The sequence below is a fragment of the Schistocerca serialis genome, chromosome 7 (genome assembly GCF_023864345.2).
Source record: "Schistocerca serialis cubense isolate TAMUIC-IGC-003099 chromosome 7, iqSchSeri2.2, whole genome shotgun sequence".
NCBI lineage: Eukaryota > Metazoa > Arthropoda > Insecta > Orthoptera > Acrididae > Schistocerca > Schistocerca serialis.
This window is the reverse complement of record NC_064644.1, coordinates 506045180-506067507: the sequence shown is the minus strand read 5'-3', so window position 1 is coordinate 506067507 and position 22328 is coordinate 506045180. Positions and strand designations below refer to the sequence as shown.

The following is a 22328-nucleotide window of genomic DNA, read 5'->3' as shown; positions in this document are numbered from 1 at the left end:
AAGAGGTGACTACGTTGTGTGCGACACTTGATTCTTCTAGTTTCACGATATTTTGCTAAATTAGTGTTTAATTTGTCGATTTCTACAGCATCTCGTGGTGTCTACAGGGCAATGGAATGAATGAGTAATGCACTAGGGGAAAAAAATCAGTTGTGTGATCCAGATTTCACTCTAGTTTTAAACTGGTATAGCAGAATTATCGTCAATACGAACTGTAGCCCATCCCCAATAACTGAACCTCGATTCCGCACATGTCTGTATGAACAGATTTGCCCTTTTGCTTTCGACATAATATGTAAATTTTTGTTTAGAATAATGCATCCGCTACCCCTGCACCGTGGGGAGGTCGCGGTCAGCGGCGAGAGGAGATGAGATTCTCTTACGGAAACGCGCAACACTGGTAGCCAAGTCCTTGCGGTAAACATACGAGGGTCACTCCAAAAGAAAAGCACACTATTTTTTCTTAAATCCATTTTTTATTCTACATGATTGAAAGTTTTACAGTGTGTAGATACATCCTTTAGGAACAATATTTTCATTTCTCCACATAATTTCCATCCCACTCAACTGCCTTATGCCATCTTGCAACCAGCGCCTGTATACCCACATGGTAAAATTCTGGACCAACCTGTTTGAGCCACTGTTTGGCAGCGTGCACAAGGGAGTCATCATCTTCAAACATTGTTCCACGAAGAGAGTCTCTCAGTTTCTCAAAGAAATGATAGTCACATCGAGCCAGGTCAGGACTGCAAGGCGGGTGTTTCAGTGTTGTCCATCCGAGTTTTGCGATCGCTTCCATGGTTTTTTGACTGACATGTTGCCGTGCATTGTCGTGCAACAGCAAAACATCCTGGTTTTGCCGATGTGGTCGAACACGACTCAGTCGAGCTTGAAGTTTCTTCAGTGTCGTCACATATATATCAGAATTTATAGTGGTCCCACTTGGCATGATGTCCACAAGCAAGAGTCTTTCGGAATCGAAAAACGCTGTAGCCATAACTTTTCGAGCAGAAGGTGTGGTTTTGAATTTTTTTTTCTTGGGTGAATTTGCGTGATGCCACTCCATTGATTGCCTCTTCGTCTCTGGTGAAAAATGATGGAGCCATGTTTCATCACCTGTCGCAATTCTTCCGATATATTCATCTCCACCATTCTTGTACTGTTCAAAAAGTTCGATACGTACCGTTTTTCTTGATTCTTCGTGAGCCACTGTCAGCATCTTGGGATCCCACCTGGCACAAACCTTTTTTAACGCCAACACTTTCAATATTCTGCAAACACTTCCTTCCCCTATCCCAATGTAGCGTGACAATTCTTTCACTGTGATGCGTCTGTCAGCAGTCACCAATTCATGTACTCTGTGCACATTGTCTGGAGTGTGTCCAGTACGAAGCCTGCCGCCGCAGGGCAATCCTCAATATTGCCGTGCCCGCTTTCATCATGTAAACAACTTGCCCACCGACTAACTGTGCGATCGACAGCAGCATCTCCATACCTGTTGTGGATGTTTCCCACTGTCTCGTTTTCACAGCACAGGAATTCTATGACAGCACGTTGCTTGTGACGAACGTCAAGTGTAGCAGCCATCTTGAAGGCATGCTGTGACGGCGCCACTCACGGGAACAGGTTGAACTAAGTTTGAAAACAAGCGGGAAGGATGTACCTACACACTGTAAAACTTTCACACATGCAGAATGAAAACTGTATTTCTACAAAAATATTGTGCATTTCTTTTGGAGTGACCCTCGTAAGTCTTCTCATTGTTAGGTAGTAAGTAGCTCATTGTTGTTCGCGCACTTCTGCTTGGCCCCTCTGTGATTGATGAAAGTCGGCTGACTTCGTGCCTCTCCGAATTTCTTAGTGTCCCTGCCACACAGTATTGTGCAGCGTAACGATAAGTAGCCGTTGTGAATTAGTGCTGATCTATGTGCGAAGGTGGCTGCTCTGGAAGAAGGAGGCGGGGCTTGTCCCAGCAGCCAGAGCGCTGCGAGACGATCGCAAACTTACACTCCCAGCACCCAGCACCCTGCGCCAGGGGCCAAGTAAAAGCGTGCGATCTGTAGTTCAGGCTATAGTGTCAGCACGAGTTGGGGCATCTCATGGCGCGGGGATAGCAATAATGTTTTGTTGTGTAGCTGATGTTCAAATGTGTGTGAATTCCTAAGGGACCAAACTGCTGAGGTTATCGGTCCCTAGACTTACACACTGATTAAACTAACTTATACTAAGAACAACAAACACACCCATGCCCGAGGGAGGACTCGAACCTCCGGCGGGAGTGGCCGCACAATCAGTGACATGACGCCTCTAACCGCGCGGCCACTCTGCGCAGCTGCTGTGTACCTTATCTGTAAATAAAGACTTACTCTACTGGCCATTAAAATTGCTACACCACAAAGATGACGTGCTACAGACGCGAAATTTAACCGAGAGGAAGAAGATGCTGTGATATGCAAATGATTAACTTTTCAGAGCATTCACACAAGGTTGGCGCCGGTGGCGACACCGACAATGTGCTGACATGAGGAAAGTTTCCAACCGATTTCTCGTACACAAACAGCAGTTGACCGGAGTTGCCTGGTGAAACGTTGTTGTGATGCCTCGTGTAAGGAGGAGAAATGCATACCATCACGTTTCCGACTTTGATAAGGGCCGTATTGTAGTCTATCGCGATTGCTGTTTATCGTATCGCGACATTGCTGCTCGCGTTGGTCGAGATCCAATGACTGTTAGCAGAATATGGAATCAGTGCGTTCAGGAGGATAGTACGGAACGCCGTGGTGGATCCCAACGGCCTCGTATCACTAGCAGTCGAGATGACAGGCATCTTATGCGCATGGCTGTAACGGATCGCACAGCCACGTCTCGATCACTGAGTCGACAGATGGGGCGTTTCCAAGACAACAACCATCTGCACGAACAGTTCGACGACGTTTGCAGCAGCATGGACTATCAGCTCAGAGACCATGGCTGCGGTTACCCTTGATCTGCATCACAGACAGGTGCGCCTATGATGGTGTACTCAACGACGAACCTGGGTGCACGAATGGCAAACCAATGAATCCAGATTCTGTTTACAGCATCATGATGGTCGCATCCGTGTCTAGCAACATCGCGGTGAACGCACATTGGAAGCGTGTATTCGTCATCGCCATACTGGCGTATCACCCGGCGTGATGATATGGGGTGCATTTGGTTACACGTCTCGGTCACCTCTTGTTCGCATTGACGGCACTTTGAACAGTGGAATTTACATTTCAGATGTGTTACGACCCGTGGTTCTCCCCTTCATTCGATCCCTGCGAAACCCTACATTTCAGCAGGATAATGCACGATCGCATGTTGCAGGTCCTGCCCTGGCCAGCACATTCTCCAGATCTCTCACCAATTGAAAACGTCTGATCAATGATGGCCGAGCAACTGGCTCGTCACAATACTCTTGATGAACTGTGGTATTGTGTTGAAGCTGCATGGGCAGCTGTACCTGTACATGCCATCCAAGCTCTGTTTGACTCAATGCTCGGGCGTATCAAGGCCGTTATTACTGCCAGAGATGGTTGTTCTGGGTACTGATTTCTCAGGCTCTATGCACCCACATTGCGTGAAAGTGTAATGACATGCCAGTTCTAGTATAATATATTTGTCCAATGAATACTCGTTTATAATCTGCATTTCTTCTTGGTGTGGCTATTTTAATGGCCAGTAGTGTCTTTGTCAGTACTTTCTGTGTGCTGTGCGATGTTGTTCCGTAAACATATTTTACTAATCGTCGTTGTTTCTTCATGTAGCGCCTGCAAAGAGGTCAATTTCAGCTACCGTGAGTGAGTGCATCCTTCCACTGTTGCAGCCATGTCGGAGGGCTTCCGCGCGCGGGACATTGGCCTGCGCGCCCAGAAGAAGATCCTCGGCCGCATGGCCAGCAACAAGTCGGTGGCGAAAGTCTTCATTGACGAAACCACGGGCTCGCTACTCGACAACGTTTACCGGCTGGCCAAAGCATACGTGAGTACCACTACAGATCAATTTAGCGTCGTCCACGTCGTTCATACAACGAACGCAGCATAATAACAGTGTTGAATGGCACGCTCTTCTTGTTGTGGTCTTCAGTCCAGAGACTGGTTTGATGCAGCTCTCCATGCTGCTCTATCCTGTGCAAGCTTCATCTCCCACTACCTACTGCAACCTACATCCTTCTGAATCTGTTTAGTATATTCATTTCTTGGTCTCCCTCTACGATTTTTACCCTCCACGCTGCCCTCCAATACTAAATTGGTGATCCCTTGATGCCTCAGAATGTGCCCTACTAACCGATCCCTTCTTCTAGTCAAGTTGTGCCACAAATTTCGCTTCTATTCAATACCTCCTCATTAGTTATGTGATCTACCCATCTAATCTTCAGCATTCTTCTGTAGCACCACATTTCAAAAGCTTCTATTCTCTTCTTGTCCAAACTATGTATCGTCCACGTTTCGTTTCCATACATACTACATTCCACACAAATACTTTCAGAAACGACTTCTTGACACTTAAATCTATACTCGATGTTAACAAATTTCTCTTCTTCAGAGACGCTTTCCTTGCCATTGCCAGTCTACATTTCATATCCTCTCTACTTCGACCGTCATCAGTTATTTTGCTCCCCAAATAGCAAAACTCCTTTACTACTTTGTCTCATTTCCTAATCTAATTCCCGCAGCATCACCCGTTTTAATTCGACTACATTCCATTATCCTCGTTTTGCTTCTGTTGATGTTCATCTTATATCCTCCTTTCAAGACACTGTCCATTCCGTTCAGCTGCTCTTCTAGGTCCTTTGCTGTCTCTGACAGAATTACAATGTCATCGGCGAACCTCAAAGTCTTTATTTCTTCTCCATGGATTTTAATCCCTACTCCGAATTTTTCTTTTATTTCCTTTACTGCTTGCTCAATATACAAATTCAATAACATCGGGGATAGGCTACAACCTTGTCTTCCTTCCCAACCACTGCTTCCCTTTCATGCTCCTCGGCTCTTATAACTGCCACCTGGTTTCTGTACAAATAGTAAATAGCCTTTCGCTCCCTGTACTTTACCCCTGCCACCTTCAGAATTTGAAAGAGAGTATTCCAGTCAAAATTGTCAAAAGCTTTCTCTAAGTCTTTCTACGAAATCCAAACTGATCTACCCCGAGGTCGGCTTCTACCAGTTTTTCCATTCGTCTGTAAAGAATTCGTGTTAGTATTTTGCAGCCGTGGCTTATTAAACTGGTAGTTCGGTAATTTTCACATCTGTCAACTCCTGCTTTCCTTGGGATTGAAATTATTATATTCTTCTTGACGTCTGAGGGTATTTGGCCTGTCTCATACATCTTGCTCACTAGATGCTAGAGTTTTGTTAGGCCTCTCTCTCCCAAGGCTTTCATTAGTTCTAATGGGATGTTGTCTACTCCCGGAGCTTTGTTGCGACTCAGGTCTTTCAGTGCTCTGCCAAACTCTTCATGCTGTATCATATCTCCTATTTCATCTTCTTCTACATTCTCTTCCATTTCTATGATATTGTCCTCAAGAACATCGCCCTTGTATAGATCCTCTATATACCCCTTCCACCTTTCTGCTTTCCCCTCTTTGCTTATTACTGAATTTCCATCTGAGCTCTTGATATTCATGCAGGTCGTTCTTTTTTCTCCAAAGATCTCTTTATTTTTCCTGTAGGCAGTATCTATGTTACCCCTAGTGATATGCGCCTCTATATCCTTACATTTGTCCTTTAGCCATCCCTGCTTAGCCACTTTGCACTTCCTGTTGATCTCATTTTTGAGACGTTTGTATTCTTTTTTGCCTGCTTCATTTACTGCATTTTTGTGTTTTCGCCTTTCATCAATTAAATTTTATATCTCTTCTATTACCCAAGGATTTCTATTACCCCTCGTATTTTTACCTACTTGATCCTCTGCTACCTTCACTATTTCGTCTCTCAAAGCTACCTATTCTTCATCTACTGTATTTCTTTCCCCCATTCCTGTCAGTTGTTCCCTAATGCTCTCCCTGAAACTCTCTACAACCTCTGGTTCTTTCAGTTTATCCAGGTCTCATCTCCTCAAATTCCCACCTTTTTGCAGTTTCTTCAGTTTTAATCTACAGTTCATAACCAATAGATTGTGGTCAGAGTCCACATCTGCCCCTGGAAATGTCTTACAATTTAAAACCTGGTTCCTGAATCTCTGTTTTACCATTATATAATCTATGTGATACTTTCCAGTATCTTCAGGCTTCTTCCATGTATACAACCTTCTTTCATGACTCTTGAACCAAGTGTTAGCTATGATTAAGTTATGCCCTCTGCAAAATTCTACCAGACGGCTTCCTCTTTCATTTCTTACTCCCATTCCATATTCACCTACTACATTTCCTTTTCTTCCTTTTCCTACTGTCGAGTTCCAGTCTCACATGACTATTAAATTTTCGTCTCCCTCCACTATCTGAATAATTTCTTTTATCTCATCATACATTTCATCAATCTCTTCGTCATCTGCGGAGCTAGTTGGCATATAAACTTGTACTACAGTGGTAGGGGTGGGCTTCATATTTATCTTGGCCAGAATAATGCGTTCACTATGCTGTTTGTAGTAGCTTACCGGCATTCCTATTTTTTATTCATTATTAAACCTACTCTTGCATTATCCCTATTTGATTTTGTATTTATAACCCTGTATTCACCTGACCAAAAGTATTGTTCCTCCTGCCACCGAACTTCACTAATTCCCTTTATATCTAACTTTAACCTATCCATTTCCCTTTTTAAATTTTCTAACCTACTTGCTCGATTAAGGGATCTGACATTCCACACTCCGATCCGTAGAACGCCAGTTTTCTTTCTCCTGATAACGTCCTCCTGAGTAGTCTCCGCCTGAAGATCCGTATGGGGGACTATTTTAACTCCGGAATATTTTACCCAAGAGGACGCCATCATCATTTATCCATACAGTAAAGCTGCATGCCCTCAGGAAAAATTACGGCCGTAGTTTCCGCTTGCTTTCAGCCGTTCGCAGTACCAGCACAGCAAGGCTATTTTGGTTAGTGTTACAAGGCCAGATCAGTCAATCATCCAGACTGTTGCCCCTGCAACTCTTGCTTTCAGCCGTTCGCAGTACCAGCACAGCAAGGCTATTTTGGTTAGTGTTACAAGGCCAGATCAGTCAATCATCCAGACTGTTGCCCCTGCAACTACGGCTGCTGCCCCTCTTCAGGAACCACACGTTTGTCTGGCCTCTCAACAGATACCCCCCTGTTGTGGTTGCACCTAAGGTACGGCTATCTGTATAGCTGAGGCACGCAAGCCTCCTCACCAACGGCAAGGTCCATGGTTCATGGAGGGACTGCCCACCTAATCTTCAGCATTCTTATGTAGCACCATATTTCCATTCTCTTCTTGTCTAAACCATTTATCGTCCATGTTTCGCTTCCATTCGTGGCCATACTCCATACAAATGTTTTCAGAAAAGACATCCTGACACTTAAATCTATACTCGATGTTAACAAATTTCTCTTCTTCAGAAACGCTTTCCTTGCCAGAGTCATTCTACATTTTATATCCTCTCTACTTCGACCATCATCAGTTATTTTGTCCCCCCAAAAGCAAAACTCATCTACGAGGGCTATCCACAAAGCACATTACGTTTTGGAATTAAAAATAAATAAAGTATTGGAAATTTTTTTATTATATGCAGATGAAAGCCACACTTAAATACTACTTTTCTACGTAGTTGCCATTTAAATTAAGGCACTTATCGTAGCGATGGACGAGCTTGGAAAATCCTTCGTCGTCAAATTCGGCCGCCTGCGCCTTCAACCACGTGGTTACCTCTTTTGGGACAGAAAAGGTGTGCTTTTTGTGGATTTCCTGGAAAGAGTCACTACAATAAACTCTCAAAGGTATTGCCAAACTCTGCACAACCTCAGAAGAGCAATACAAAACAAGCGCAGGGGAAAGTTGGGCTCAAAGATCTTGCTGATTCACGACAACGCCCGGGCCCACATGGCAAATTCCACTCGTGAGGTTCTCGAATCTTGTAAGTGGGAGTTGTTTCCTCATCCGCCGTACAGTCCCGACCTGGCACCGAGCGACTTCCACTTATTCCCAGCAATGAAGAAGTGGTTGGCTATGCAACGTTTTGATGACGACGCACAGCTTCAAGGAGAGGTAACCACATGGTTGAAGGCGCAGGGGGCCGAATTTTACGACGAAGGAATTTCCAAGCTCGTCCATCGCTACGATAAGTGCCTTAATTTAAATGGCAACTATGTAGAAAAGTAGTATTTAAATGTGGCTTTCATCTGTATATAATAAGAAAAATTTCCAATACTTTATTTATTTTTAATTCCAAAACGTAATCTACTTTGTGGATAGCCCTCGTACTACTTCAAGTGTCTCATTTCCAAATCTAATTCCCTCAGCATCGCCTGATTTGATTCGACTACATTCCATCATCTTATATCCTAGTTTCAGGACACTGACCATTCCGTTCAACAGCTCTTCCAGGTCCTTTGCTGTCTCTGACAGAATTACAAAGTCATCGGCAAACCTCAAAGTTTTTCTTTCTTCTCCGTGGATTTTAATTCCTTCTCCAAATTTTTCGTTTGTTTCCTTTACTGCTTGCTCAATATACACATTGAATAACATCAGGGATAGGCTACAACCCTGTCTCACTCCCTTTTCAATCACTGCTTCCCTTTCGTGCCCCTGGACACTTATAACTGCCATCTGGTTTCTGTACAAATTGTAAATAGTCTTTCGCTCCCCGTGTTTTCCTCCTGACACCTTCAGAATTTGAAAGAGAATATTCCAGTCAACATTTCAAAAGCTTTCTGTAAGTCTAAAAATGCTAGAAACGTAGGTTTGCCTTTCCTTAATCTATCTTCTAAGATATGATGTGGGACCAGTATTGCCTCACGTGTTCTAACATTTCTACAGAATCCAAACTGATCTTCCCCGAGGCTGGCTTCTACCAGTTTTTCCATTCGTCTGTACAGAATTTGTGTTAGTATTTTACAGCCATGACTTATTAAACTGATAGTTTGGTAATTTTCATACATATCGACACCAGCTTTTTTGGGATTTGAATTATTATATTCTTCTTGAAATCTGAGGGTATTTCACCTGGCTCATATATATTGCTCAGCAGATGGTAGAGTTTTGTCATGGCTGGCTCTCCCAAGACTATTAGTAGTTCTAATGGAACGTTGCCTAGTCTTCAAAAGAACAAAGTGGTTGATCTGAAACGCTGCAGATGGTTTAGAACTGGTACCAAGTGGTCACATAACCCGCTACTGCTGTCGTGAGTTATGGCAGTGAAGTGGTGTGTATTAATCATGCAAACAAAGCTGACACTCAGTGCAGTGGCCAATGGGAGCGACTGTAAATGGGAAATGCCTTTACTGTTGCTCCCATCAGCCATCGCATGGTGTCAACTTTGTTTGCGCGTGCAGTATGTGCACGCTGGTTGTATGGAATCAGCGCAGTAAGATGTGGAGATGTGACGGAGTGGCAAGAGAGGAGGTATGGTGTATAGACGTGCCCCTCCCCACACTGAGAATGAAGGTTCGCGATTTGTTGATGTATCATTGCAGACTCTCCAACATACCTACAAGGAATGGCGTTCACTAACAGCCATTTAACACGGTGTAAAAAACTGAATGTAAAAAGATGCTAATTGACAGGGACATGAGATGAGTGATATGTCCTCTAGTGACAGTCAATGTCAACCATAACAGGAATTATTCACGGTTGAAAAACTAACGGGCTGACCAAAAACTGACAGAAGAATCCGTGAATATGACCAGCAGAAGTGGCTTCCGTCAGTGAACACGTCAGCCAATTTCCCAACAAAAGTTGTGAAGGGAACTGCGTGCAGCTGACATTTGGAGTCAGGTACTTTGCAACAGGTCAATGCCAACATTGGAACGTACAGCTGCACGTCTTGAATAGGCCAAACAACACAGAAACACGATAGTAATTGAACGTAGGGGTGTAGAGTGGTCTGGCAAACTGCAATTTTGCCTCTTCTCATGTGATATAAGGCATAGAGTGAACTGACTGCCTAGTGTGGTGCTTAACCTGCAGTGTGTAGATCATGTGGCTCAGACTGGAGGTGTTTTAGGGGAGTTTTTGCACCATGATTTTGACCCACTCACTAAGTTTACTGTTAACATGAACCAAGGTGTTTATTCCATCATTCTGGTTGACCAGTATGGGCGTGTTTGCAGTGCACTCATCATGAAAATGTACAAGACTACATTTTCACGAGGAGTGTTCTGCAAACACTCCCGTCTTCTAACATCAGAACAGCTTTGTTCACAGAACTGGTTTGTCTCTCAGGTGCCCTATCATACCTTGGCTGACCCACTAAACTACCTGACTTCAATCCACAGAAAATGTCTGGGACTATTTGGAACAGTGGGTAAAATGTAGCAATCAACATCTTTATGATTCAAAACTTTCTGGCATCATATTACTGTGTGCCAGACTTTGACTCAAATGTGGCACCTTGACATTTTGTGGCCAAGAGCTCTCATGCTCCTCTAGATAGTTCAGTTTGGAGCACTTACCTGCGAAAGGCAAAGGTTCCAGGTTTGAGTCCCAGTATGGCACACAGTTTTAATCTTCTGAGAAGTTTTAAATCACTTACTCTCTGCCCCATAGTGAAAATTCGTTCTGAACATCGCCCTAGTTTTGTAGGTGTACAGGATCTAATTATCACTGAGTGACTTCACCTGGATTTAGCATGCATGAAGAAACTTGTGTAACCTCTTCCTTGCCGAATTGAGGCCATTGCCCAGGCTAGAGATGGTGGTAGTAGCGTGATCTCTCCTGAGGTGACTACATCTACATATATACTCCACAGTGTGTGGCGGAGGGCACAATTCGCGCCAAAGTCATATCCCCCCCCCCCCCCCCCTCTGTTCCACTCGCGGATCGCGCGAGGGAACAAACGACTGTCTGAGCGCCTCAGTACAAGCTCTAATTTCCCTTTTCTTTGAATGGTGATCATTCCGGGATCTGAAAGTTGGAGATAATAATATATGCTCTACATCCTCAGCGAAGATCGGATTTCTGAAGTTAGTGAGCAGCCCCTTCCGTTTAGCGCGTCGCCTATTTGCGAGTGTGTGCCACTTCAAACTTTATATGAGATTTGTAATGCTCTCCCGATGGCTAAATGCACCAGACACGAATCTTGTCCCTCTTCTTTGGACCTTCTGAATCTCTTGAATCAACTGGTAAGGGTCCCATACAGACAAACAATACTCGTAAGACTGGACGAACTAACGTGTTGTAAGCAATCTTCTTTGTTGAAGGACTGCATCGCTTCAGGATTCTACCAATAAACAGCAATCTAGAGTTTACCTTGCCCATTACTTGTGTAATCTGATCATTCCATTTGAGATCATTTTGAATAGTCACACCCAGATACTTTACAGATGTTACCGCTCCCAAAGACTGGGCATTTATTTTTTACTCGTACTATAATGGGTATTTTCACCTTGTTATACACAGTAGATTACACTTACTAATATTGAGGGATAACTGCCAGTCATTACACCACGCATTTATTGTCTGCAAATCCTCACTGAAAACTTTTGTGTGGTACTACTTTCTTGTAGACTACAGCATCATTGGCAAACAGTCTAATGCTGCTTCAATACCATCAACCAGATAGTTTATGTAAATCGTAAAAAGCAGCGGACCTATTACGCTGCCCTGGGGCACACCTAAAGTTTGTCTGGTGTGCTTATTAAAACTTTTCATTCACTAGTGTGAACATTTTAATATCATTAAATACCCTAACCTAAATGTTACAGCCACAATATGCCCTCATTCAAAAATGACAGTTAATAATGTGAATATTGTTACAAAAGAAATGGTAAAAGTCCATGAAAGTGGTATAGGCATCTGCAGAAATTTATATAGTAGGGGGCAGATTTTGAAATTGTTACTTTTTATGAGACTGATTCGATGAATCAGTGGATGGTCAGAACCTCAGAACTGAATTTGACACGAAGCTCATAAAACATAATATATCTCAAATATTAGCTACTCAGTATTGTTTTGAAACTACACAGAGGTGACAAAAGTCATGGAATACCTTCTAATACCATGACAGATCTCCTTTTGCCTGGTGTAGTGCAGAACCTTGAAGTGGCATGGGCTCAGCAAGTTGTTGGAAGTCTTCTGGAGAAATATTGAGTCATGGTGCCTTTATAGCTGTCCATAATTGCAAAAGTGCTGCCAGTGCTGAATTTTGTGCACAAACTGACCTCTCGATTAAACCCCATAAATGTTTGATGGGATTCATGTCGGGTGATCTGGGTAGCCAGATCATCCATTTGAATTGTCCGGAATGTTCTTTAAACCAGTCGCAAACAGTTGTGGCACGATGACGTGAAAATTCCATCATTATTTGGGAGCATAAAGTCCATGATTTCCTGCAAATGGTCTCCAAGTAGCTGAACATAAACACTTCCAATCAGTGATCAGTTCAGTTGGACCAGAGGACCCAGTCCATTCCATGTGAGCCAACGCCAGTGTGCACATTGCTTTTATGGCAGTCTGAGTCCATGGCTTTGAGGGATCTGCACCACACTCAAACCCTACCGCCAGCTCCTACCAACTGAAATCAAGACTCATGTGACCAGGCCACAATTTTCCAGTCATCTAGGGTTCATGAGCCCAGGAGAGGTACTGAAGATAATGTCATGCTGTTAGCAGAGGCACTTACGTGGTCATCTGCTACCATGTCACTGCACTGTCCTAACAGATACATTCGTTTTATGTCCCACATTGATTTCTGTCATTATTTTATGAAGTGTTGCTCGTATGGTAGCTCTAACAACTCTAAGCAAACAACGCTGCTCTTGGTTGTTAAGTGAAGTTCATCATTGTATTGTCCTTTGTGATATGTAATGCCTGAAATTTGTGTTCGGCATTCTTTTGACACTGTGGATCTTGGAATACTGTATTCCATAACAACTTGTGAAATTGAATGCTCCATGCATTTAGCCTCAACTACCATTCCATGTTCAAGGTATGTTGATTCTCAATTATGTGGCCATAATCACGTCTGAAACCTTTTCATATGAATCACATCAATACAGTGTACAGTATGCTACTTGTTGTGACTTGGCAAGACAGCCAAGTCACTATGAGGTGAAGCAGAAAGGCACGCGCTTAAGCTCACGCAGGCTGGCGCGAGGTCTGGAACAGTTAAGGGAATTAATAGTAGCAAATAAAGTACGTAGTTGATGTAATACTTAACTTTAATCCATAATTGGTGTACATCGCTCTTGTTGATACATCAATAATAATCTCAATACAAACTGGTAATGGCGCCTTGCTAGGTCGTAGCAAATGACGTAGCTGAAGGCTATGCTAACTATTGTCTCGGCAAATGAGAGTGTATTTGTCAGTGAACCTTTCCTAGCAAAGTCGGCTGTACAACTGGGGCGAGTGCTAGGACGGCTCTCTAGACCTGCCGTGTGGCAGCGCTCGGTCTGCAATCACTGACAGTGGTGACACGCGGGTCCGACGTATACTAACGGACCGCGGCCGATTTAAAGGCTACCACCTAGCAAGTGTGGTGTCTGGCGGTGACACCACACTACTGCCATCTGTATATGTGCGTATCGCTATCCCATGACTTTTGACACCCCAGTGTAAATTATTTTGATTCCCAAATTGAAGCATACATGCAAAGTATGTTATTTGATATAATCAATATGAATATGTAAACCACTTTTTCAGTTAATGATCTGTAATTAGACACTCATATGCTTATCTGCAGCACATCCAACAAATTAGGAAATAGAGCTAGAAAATAGTTACAAAAGGTATTTTTATTTGTTTACAAGTAATCTTGGGTTGATACTGAAAAACAATGTTTTCTTATAAAACTCGTCATATTAACGGTTTTATTTCATTATCTTCATAATTTCTATTTTTGAGGTTGACTTACATATTAATAAAAGTGGTTTGAAAGCTAAATTTTTGAACTTTTTGAGTAAAGAATGAACCATGGGTGACGAATGCTAGAAAACAACCGTCAGACTGGGGTGTATGTATAATGTAGCCACTTTTAGCTTTACCGTGGACTTTGAACTGGTCCTTCCTGCCGGGCATCTGTGAAGCTACCACCATGCCAAGGAACCGGCGCAATTTATTCTGAATGAAGTGACAGCCACACAAGCCTTCCCCCATCCCCCCTCTCCCTCCAGCTCTTAGTGAAAGGAAAAAATATAGTGCAGTCAGCTGCTTTTCTCTAAAGAAAGTTATTTAATAGTGGTGTTACGTATCTTTTTAACAGGTTCGGAACAGGAACTTTTTTATGGCTACTTACAAGTCTCATCTTGCCCCCCGCCCCCTGAATTAAAGGATGTGGCCAGTGCCTTATCTTGCCCTCCCTCCCCTTTCTGGATGCATATGAAAGGCTGATAAATAATCAACATATACATTAATTATTTCTCCTGCTAGCAAGGCTTGAATTTTTAAATTTTATAAAAGGAGTGATGTGGTGCAGAGGTAAAGGTATTGTACTTGCATTCAGGAGGAGCGGGCATGAGATTTCTGTGTGAACACCCAGGCTTTGTGTTGATGTTTACACTTACTAACACCCTGTATTGCGTATTCACTGAGTATGCTAGCAGTGAACAAGAAGTAAAGAATCGTACTGTCCAAGAGTAGTCCAGGTCTTAGGCGGCAGTTGTTATCACAAAGCAACCGGTCTAATATGCAGATACAGGGAGCACCAACGAAAACTACCATTCCCAAAACAGTGCTCACTTATGTCAAGCAGTTCAGTCATGGGATCCTACCAGGCGACACAGCAAACACTTCAAGGGTGTGGCCTCTTCCCAGCACTTGTCTTGTGGCAGCCACTCGCAGCTCACGGCACTATTGGCAGCAAATATGGACTGATTTCAGACATTGTGATAATTCCTGTTTCACTGTCTGAATCAGTTACATGCTTTGTTTCTCCACAATTCCCCCAAACCACCTAAGCCTTATGACAGGATGGTTCCTTTGAAAACGATGTGACCAATTGCCTGTCTTGTCCATGTTCAGTCTGAATATGTATTCAATTTCTGGTAATCTGCTTGTACCTGGACATTAAATCGTAATCGTCCTTTTTGCCTTCTAAATTGTATAAACATATTGTTTGGAGGACACGTTAGTCTTCATGTATTTGATCGGTCAAAGCAGAAAAGGCATGAACTAATGAAAAAAGATGGCAAGCACTGTCAGCTGCTTGTGACACTAGGTACAGATATACCATTGGAATGAGCATTGTTTCCCTCCCTGACAGACCCTTATCTTTTTACCCACACCCCTCAATCCTATGGAACATATTTTGTACTGTCACAATGCTTCTCACTCAGTGCAGGTCCTCCACATTTTAAGTGAAAGTACAGTGCTTCAGAGCCTTTTCATAGAAGAATATCAGCACATAGAAATTGTGTTTTTTAAAATGTTATGTATTTTTTTGTCCTTTTAGCAGTCCATCATTAATCTTTTTAATTTAAAATGAAAAAGGTCCTCATGTTGCTTTTTCCCTCATCTTTGGTAGATTTTTAAGAACGCTCTTGGCCAAAGAGTGTAGTATTGTCCTACTGCCAGCCCACCCATTGTCCATATGAGGCAAGCAGGGGGTCATAGGGAAAAAAAACAACTTTGCCATGAGCTTAGCTTCAGTATACAGTGTGATTCTGTACCTCTTGTTCACTGCTTGTGTGTACAGTGAATATGTACTAAAGACTGTTAGTAAGTGTAAACTTCAACACAAAGCCTGTGTTCACAAAGAAATTTGATGCCCGCTCCTCTCGAATACAAGTCCAGTACCTTTACCTCTGTACCACGTCACTGCAGCCTTGCTAGCAGCTTAGCACTACCCTGAGATTCTCACGCAGTTAGAGTACGTCACTGTTTGTTTACATGTCACAGTTAGAACAAAACTTTAAGATTATATGCATTTGTCCTGTTTTACAAATATGTTTGTTTGTAGCAACAATGGAGAATAATTGTTATTGAAACAGAAAAAAATCACTGTGAGGAAACATGAGTGAACGATGTGTTCATGAGAGAACCGACCAGCCTCTCTGCTGCTTCTATTGTCCCAGCCACTGCAGGAACTGAAACTGATGCTAGCACAGCAACAGTTTAAATGCTTAACTCTGTTTTCAAATGTTCCTTTGCAAAGAAAAACCCATGAGAACTGCCCCAATTTAGTTCTTGTACCACTGAAAAGATGAATGACAAGTATTAGTGTCAGTGGAGATAAGAAACAGCTGAAATTGTTAAAATTGAACAAATCTCCAGGCCCCAATGGAATCCCTGTCAGATTCTATATTGAATTTGCGGCTAAGTTAGTCTCTCTTCTAATTATAATTTATCTTAGATCCCTTGAGCAAAAAACCCATGCCCACTTCTTGGGAAAAGGCACAGGTCACACCTGTCTTCAAGAAGAGTAGTAGAAGTGATCTTCAAAACTACCATTCAAAATCCTCGTCATCGATTTGTTGTAGTATCTTACAACATATTCTGAGCTCTAACATAATGAGGAATCTTGAACAGAACAACCTCCTCAATGCCAACTGGCATGGATTTTGAAAACATCGATCATGTGAAACCCAACTCGAACTTTTCTCACGTGATATACTGAAAGCTTTGGATGAAGGCAACCAGGTAGATGCAGTGTTTCTCTATTTTCAAAGCATTTGACTCAGTACTGCATGTATGCTCGTTGTCAAAAGTACAATCATATGGAGTATCAAGCGAAATTTGTGACTGAATTAAGGGCTTTTTGGTAGGGAGGACACAGCATGTTATCTTGGATGGAGAGTCATCATCAGATGTAGAAGTAACTTTGGCTCTGCCCCAGAGATGTGTGTTGGGACCCTTGCTGTTCATGTTGTATATTAATGACCTTGCAGATAATATTAATAGTAAACTCAGGCTTTTTGCAGATGATACAGTTATTTATAATGAAATACCATCTGAGAGAAGCTGCATAAATATTCAGTCAGATCTTGATAAGATATCAACGTGGTGCAGAGATTGACAACTTGCTCTAAATGTTCAGAAATCTAAAATTTTGCACTTCACAATACGAAAAAATGTAGTACCCTATGACTATAATATCAGTGAGTCACTGTTGGAATTGGTCAACTGATATAACTACCTGGGTGCAACACTTTGTAAGGATGTGGAATGGGGTGCTCACATCGCTTCTGTTGTGGGTAGAGCAGGTGTTAGTTTTTGGTTTATTGGTAGAATACTGGGGGAATGCAATCTGTCTACAAAAGAGAATGCTTGCAAATCACTCTTGTGGCCCATCCTAGAATATTACTCAAGCATTTGGGTGAGTCATACCAGATAGGACTAACAGTGGGTATTGAACTTATACAGAGAAGGACAGCATGAATGGTCACAGTTTGTTTAATCTGTGGGAGAGTGTCACAGATATACTGAAGGAACTGAACTGGCAGACTCTTGAAGACAGGCATAAACTATCCCGAGAAAGTTTATTAACAAAGTTTCAAGACCCGGCTTTAAATGATTACTCTAGGGATATACTACAACCCCCTATGTATCGCTCAGTAGGGATTGTGAGGGTAAGATTAAAATAATTACCGCATGCACGGAGGCATTCAGACAATAATTCTTCCCATGCTCAATATATGAATGGAAGAGAAAGAAACACTAATAACTGGTACTATGGGACGTACCATCTGCCATGCACGTCACGGTATTTTGCAGAGTATAATTGTAAATGTAGTTGCAGATTTCCCATCATGATGTAGCGACAGTGATAAACTGCACCATTCAGTTTTCTAGCACAATATGTCTATCTTCTCAACCCAAAACAAATGACACACAGAAACAATATTTCCCCATTATTGTTCTTATCTTCTGTTCAGTATTAAATGGCAGATTACTTAAATCTAGTGTAATGACCTTCTTTTCCCTCAAAGTATAACACAAACTGTGTTTTTCTTTTCTGTTGTGCCATCTCCAGGTGCTTGGTGCAGTGGTTGTGTTTGACAGCTGTGTTTTCTGTTTTGCATCAGACAATTATGAAATTGCAGTCGGACCTGCTTCTTGCAACTGCTGCCTGACGTTTCTGGAATCCATTCACTAATTCAATGTAATTATGAAAATGCCAAACCACTAGCAGCTGACAGAAGTAAATGAATTATCGCCATTCCACTGAATTTTTCTTTCTCTGTCACAAAGACCCTAAATTACATTCACTCCAGGGGTTGTCTCTCTACTACACGGGTGTGTATATGGCTGGTGTGAGGCTCAGAGCTATTGTAGTATTTTTATCATTTCCCATGTAGCAGTTCTCTGTTCCCCTCTTTCAAATATCTATCAGATTCTTCTGAACCCTGTGTTAAGTCTTCATGTCATCCTGATCCTTAAGTTCTGAACTGGACCGCACCCTTTGCTTTCTTCTATCACAATTCCGGTAAATTAAAATCTAATCCCCATTTTCGGGTTTCAACCACCTTTTCTCTTTTTTCAAAATTTTGATGGTAGTGCAGGTCATTTACGAAAGGACACTTCAGATGGCACCAAATGCATAGCATATCATGACCACCACCACATCCCCCATACGTGGACAACTACTTCTGCCAAGCAGCCCAAGCAGTAATGAATCCAATGTGATGGGGGTCGTCGTATGTCCTCTCGACCATAGCTCACTGACAATCCATGACCCGTACAGTTGGTGCCCGAGCTGTTAAACCCACCCCATCCCTTCTTACATAAGGGAAAGAGTAGGTAGATGCCTATCCTTTTATGCCACCAGGACTCTGAGCAACGACTATCAATCTAGGTGGACATGCTGGGTGATGGCCATGGTGTTAGCCCTTGACCAGTGTAGGTGGCATTATGGTGGACACCTTAACATTTAGCATAAATATTTAGTTATGTTACCACGATAGCCCCCAAATGTTGAAGGGATTGACCTCATTTGCAAATATATCATCACACCAACAGCTTGTACCCCCTGTCAGCTTGAAACTATGTACAGCAACTCCTGGCCAAAATTGTACTTCCATCTGCATATTTTAAAGCATTAACCAATGTATAGCCCCAACCTTTAGGCAGTTATTACATGTAACAGATGTAATCTTAAGACCCCCCCCTGCTTTGTAGAGTTTGCTCTCATACAATCACTCTTTCCACCTTCTCCCTGCGTCTCACTTTCTCTTTCTCTTCCTCTCCCTCTGCCTCCAGCCTAACTGTGAATCCCAACTAAAATTGTTATTTGTGTATAATTTTACCACTGTAGCCAACATACTTATTGTACTGGAAGTTTATAACGTGCCACCTGGTTGTATAAATGAGTATGAAGTTTAAGCTACATTAACTTGTCAAAATAGGATTTATATATCACCAGAAATATTTATTCCATCACATGCATTCGACGCCTCAAAACAAACATCTCCAAAATCCTTAAAAAATTTATTCTGTGATAATGTTGTTACTATGTATATTATTTGTACTTTGTGATAATGTTTTCTCTTCTGCTATATGATATCTGCATCATATAGTTTCCAAACGCCATATTTTTTTTATAAAATATGACAATATACATATGATGTGTTACAACAGTGAAAAAAACCTGTGACCTCTGTAGGTATTCTATTTTACTTATTTTATTTTTACTGTTAGATAAACCTGTAGTTTATTGTCAAAAGTAACCCAAAACAATGTTCTGAAATAGTGTACACACACACACACACACACACACACACACACACACACACACACACACACACACACAAAGACATACAAATGTCATACTAACACATGTAAATCCATCTGATGATGGAGGTTTAAACCTTCGAAATGCATCGTGGAGAGAAATAAACAGTGACTGGTAATAGTAAACTTGTTGTTTCATTCAATGTCAATAACAGTCACAGTAAAGCCTAACCTAAAATGTTCTTATTTAAAGTAGAGGAAATATTTAATGAAGTTTGAAATTATGTGTAAAGTTTGATGCAAGTCACTAACTGCTCTTATTCTGAAATGCTGGACGAATATGATCTGCACATTGTCTACACCTACACTCTGCAAGCCACTGTGAAGTGCATGGGAGAGGGTATGTCCCATTCCATTTATGTATGGAGCATGGGAAGAATTATTGTTTAATGTCTCTGTGTGTGCTGTAATTAATCTAATCTTGCTATCATGATCCCTGTGTGAGTGATACAAAGGGAGTAGTAGTAAATTCCTAGAGTCAGTTCTTGAAACTTTGTAAGTAGGCTTCCTTGGGGTAGTTTATGTTTATCCTCCAAAGTCTGTAGTTCAGTTTCTTCACCATTATGTTTATCCTCCAAAGTCTGCAGTTCAGTTTCTTCAGCATTTGTGTGACACTTTCCCATGGATCAAACAAACTTGTGACTACTTGTGCTGCCCTTTTACTTTACATGTGACTAAGCCTGCATGATTGTTTCATTTCATATCCCTACTAAGTGTTACACCCGGGTATTTATTTGAGTTGTCTAATTCCAGCTGTGACTCATTGATATTACAATCGTAGGATTCTACACCGAAGCACCAAAGAAACTGGTATAGGCATGCATATTCAGTTACAGAGATATGAAAACAGGCAGGATACAGTGTTGCGGTCGGCAATGCCTATATGAAAAACAAGTGTCTGGTGCAGTTATTTGATCAGTTACTGCTGCCACAGTGGCAGGTTATCAAGATTTAAGTGAGTTTAAACTTGGTGTTATAGTCGGTACATGAGTGATGGGACACAGCATCTCTGAGGTAGCAATGAAGTGGGGTTCTCTCGTATGACTATTTCATGGGTCTACCGTGAATATCAGGAATCCTGTAAAACATCAAATCTCCGACATCGCTGCGGCCAGAAAAAGATCCTGCAAGAACGGAACCAACGATGACTGAAGAGAATTGTTCAATGTGACAGAAGTACAACCTTTCCGCAAATTGCTGCAGATTTCAATGCTGGGCCATCAACAAGCGTCAGTGTGCGAACCATTCAATGGAACATCATCGATTTGGACTTTTGGAGCCAAAGGCCCACTCGTGTACCCTTCATAACTGTACAGCACAAAGCTGCCTGGGCCCATCAACACCGACATTGGACTGTTGATCTGTTGATTACTAGAAACATGTTGCCTGGTCGGATGAGTCTTGTTTCAAATTGTATCGAGTGGATGGACGTGTACGAGTATGGAGACAACCTCATGAATTCATGGATCCTGAATGTCAGCAGGGGACTGTTTAAGGCTCTGTAATGGCGGGGGCTTATGAAGTTGGAGTGATATGGGACCCCTGATATGTCTAGATACGATCCTGACAGGTGACACTTATACAACCATCCTGTCTGATCACCTGCATCAGTTAATGTCCATCATGCATTCTGAAGGACTTGGGCATTCCAGCAAGACAGTGCGGCACCCCAACACTCCATATTTGCTATAGAGTGGCTCAAGGAACACTCTTCTGAGTTTAAACACTTCCGCTGGCCACCAAACTCCCCAGACATGATTATTATTGAGCCAAACTGGGATGCCATGCAATGTGCTATTCAGAAGAGATCTCCACCACCTCGTACTCTTACAGATATATGGACTGCCCTGCAGGATACATGGTGTCAGTTGCCTCCAGCACTATTTCAGGTAGTTAAGTCCATGCCACATTGTGTTGTGGCACTTCTGCAAGCTCGCAGAGACCCTACACAATATTAGGCAGGTGTACCAGTTTATTTGGCTCTTCAGTGTATGTTACTTTTTTGTTTTGTGGAGTACACAATTTTGCATTTCTGAACATTTAAAGCAAATTGCCAATCTTTGCACCACATTGGAATCTTATCAAGATCTGACTGAATATTTGTGCACCTTCTTTCAGATAGTACTTTATTATAGAAGACTGCACCATCTACAAAAATTCTAAGGTTACTATTAATATCATCTGCAAGGTCATTAATATAAACATGAACAGTAAGAGTCCCAACACACTTTCCTAGTGTGCCCCCAAAGTTGCATCTACATCTGTCAATGACTGTCCATCCAAGATAACATGCTGCGTGCTCCCTACCAAAAAATCCTCAGTCGAGTGACATTTTGTGCTTGCTACCTCATTTGATCATAGTTTTGACAAGAAGTCTGGATGTGCTGTTGAGTCAAATGCTTTTCAGAACTCAAGAAATGTTGCCTCTACCTGACTGCCTTGATCCAAAGCTTTCAGTATATCATGTCAGAAAAGCTGGGGTCCGCATGATCGATATTTTTGAAATCCATGCTGGTTGGCATGGAGGAG

General features: G+C 42.2%; 1 protein-coding gene across 2 annotated transcripts in view; it reads left to right on the top strand.

Annotated features, from left to right (window-relative positions):
- LOC126412256 (tumor necrosis factor alpha-induced protein 8-like protein) overlaps positions 1 to 22328 on the top strand; it is a 951546-nt gene that overhangs the window by 912598 nt on the left and 16620 nt on the right. For both annotated transcript variants that reach the window (XM_050081759.1, XM_050081758.1), the window contains one exon: positions 3848 to 4002. In XM_050081759.1, coding sequence (XP_049937716.1) covers positions 3850 to 4002 — 153 coding nt within the window. In that variant the 5' untranslated portion in view covers positions 3848 to 3849. The remainder of the gene's footprint in view (positions 1 to 3847; positions 4003 to 22328) is intronic.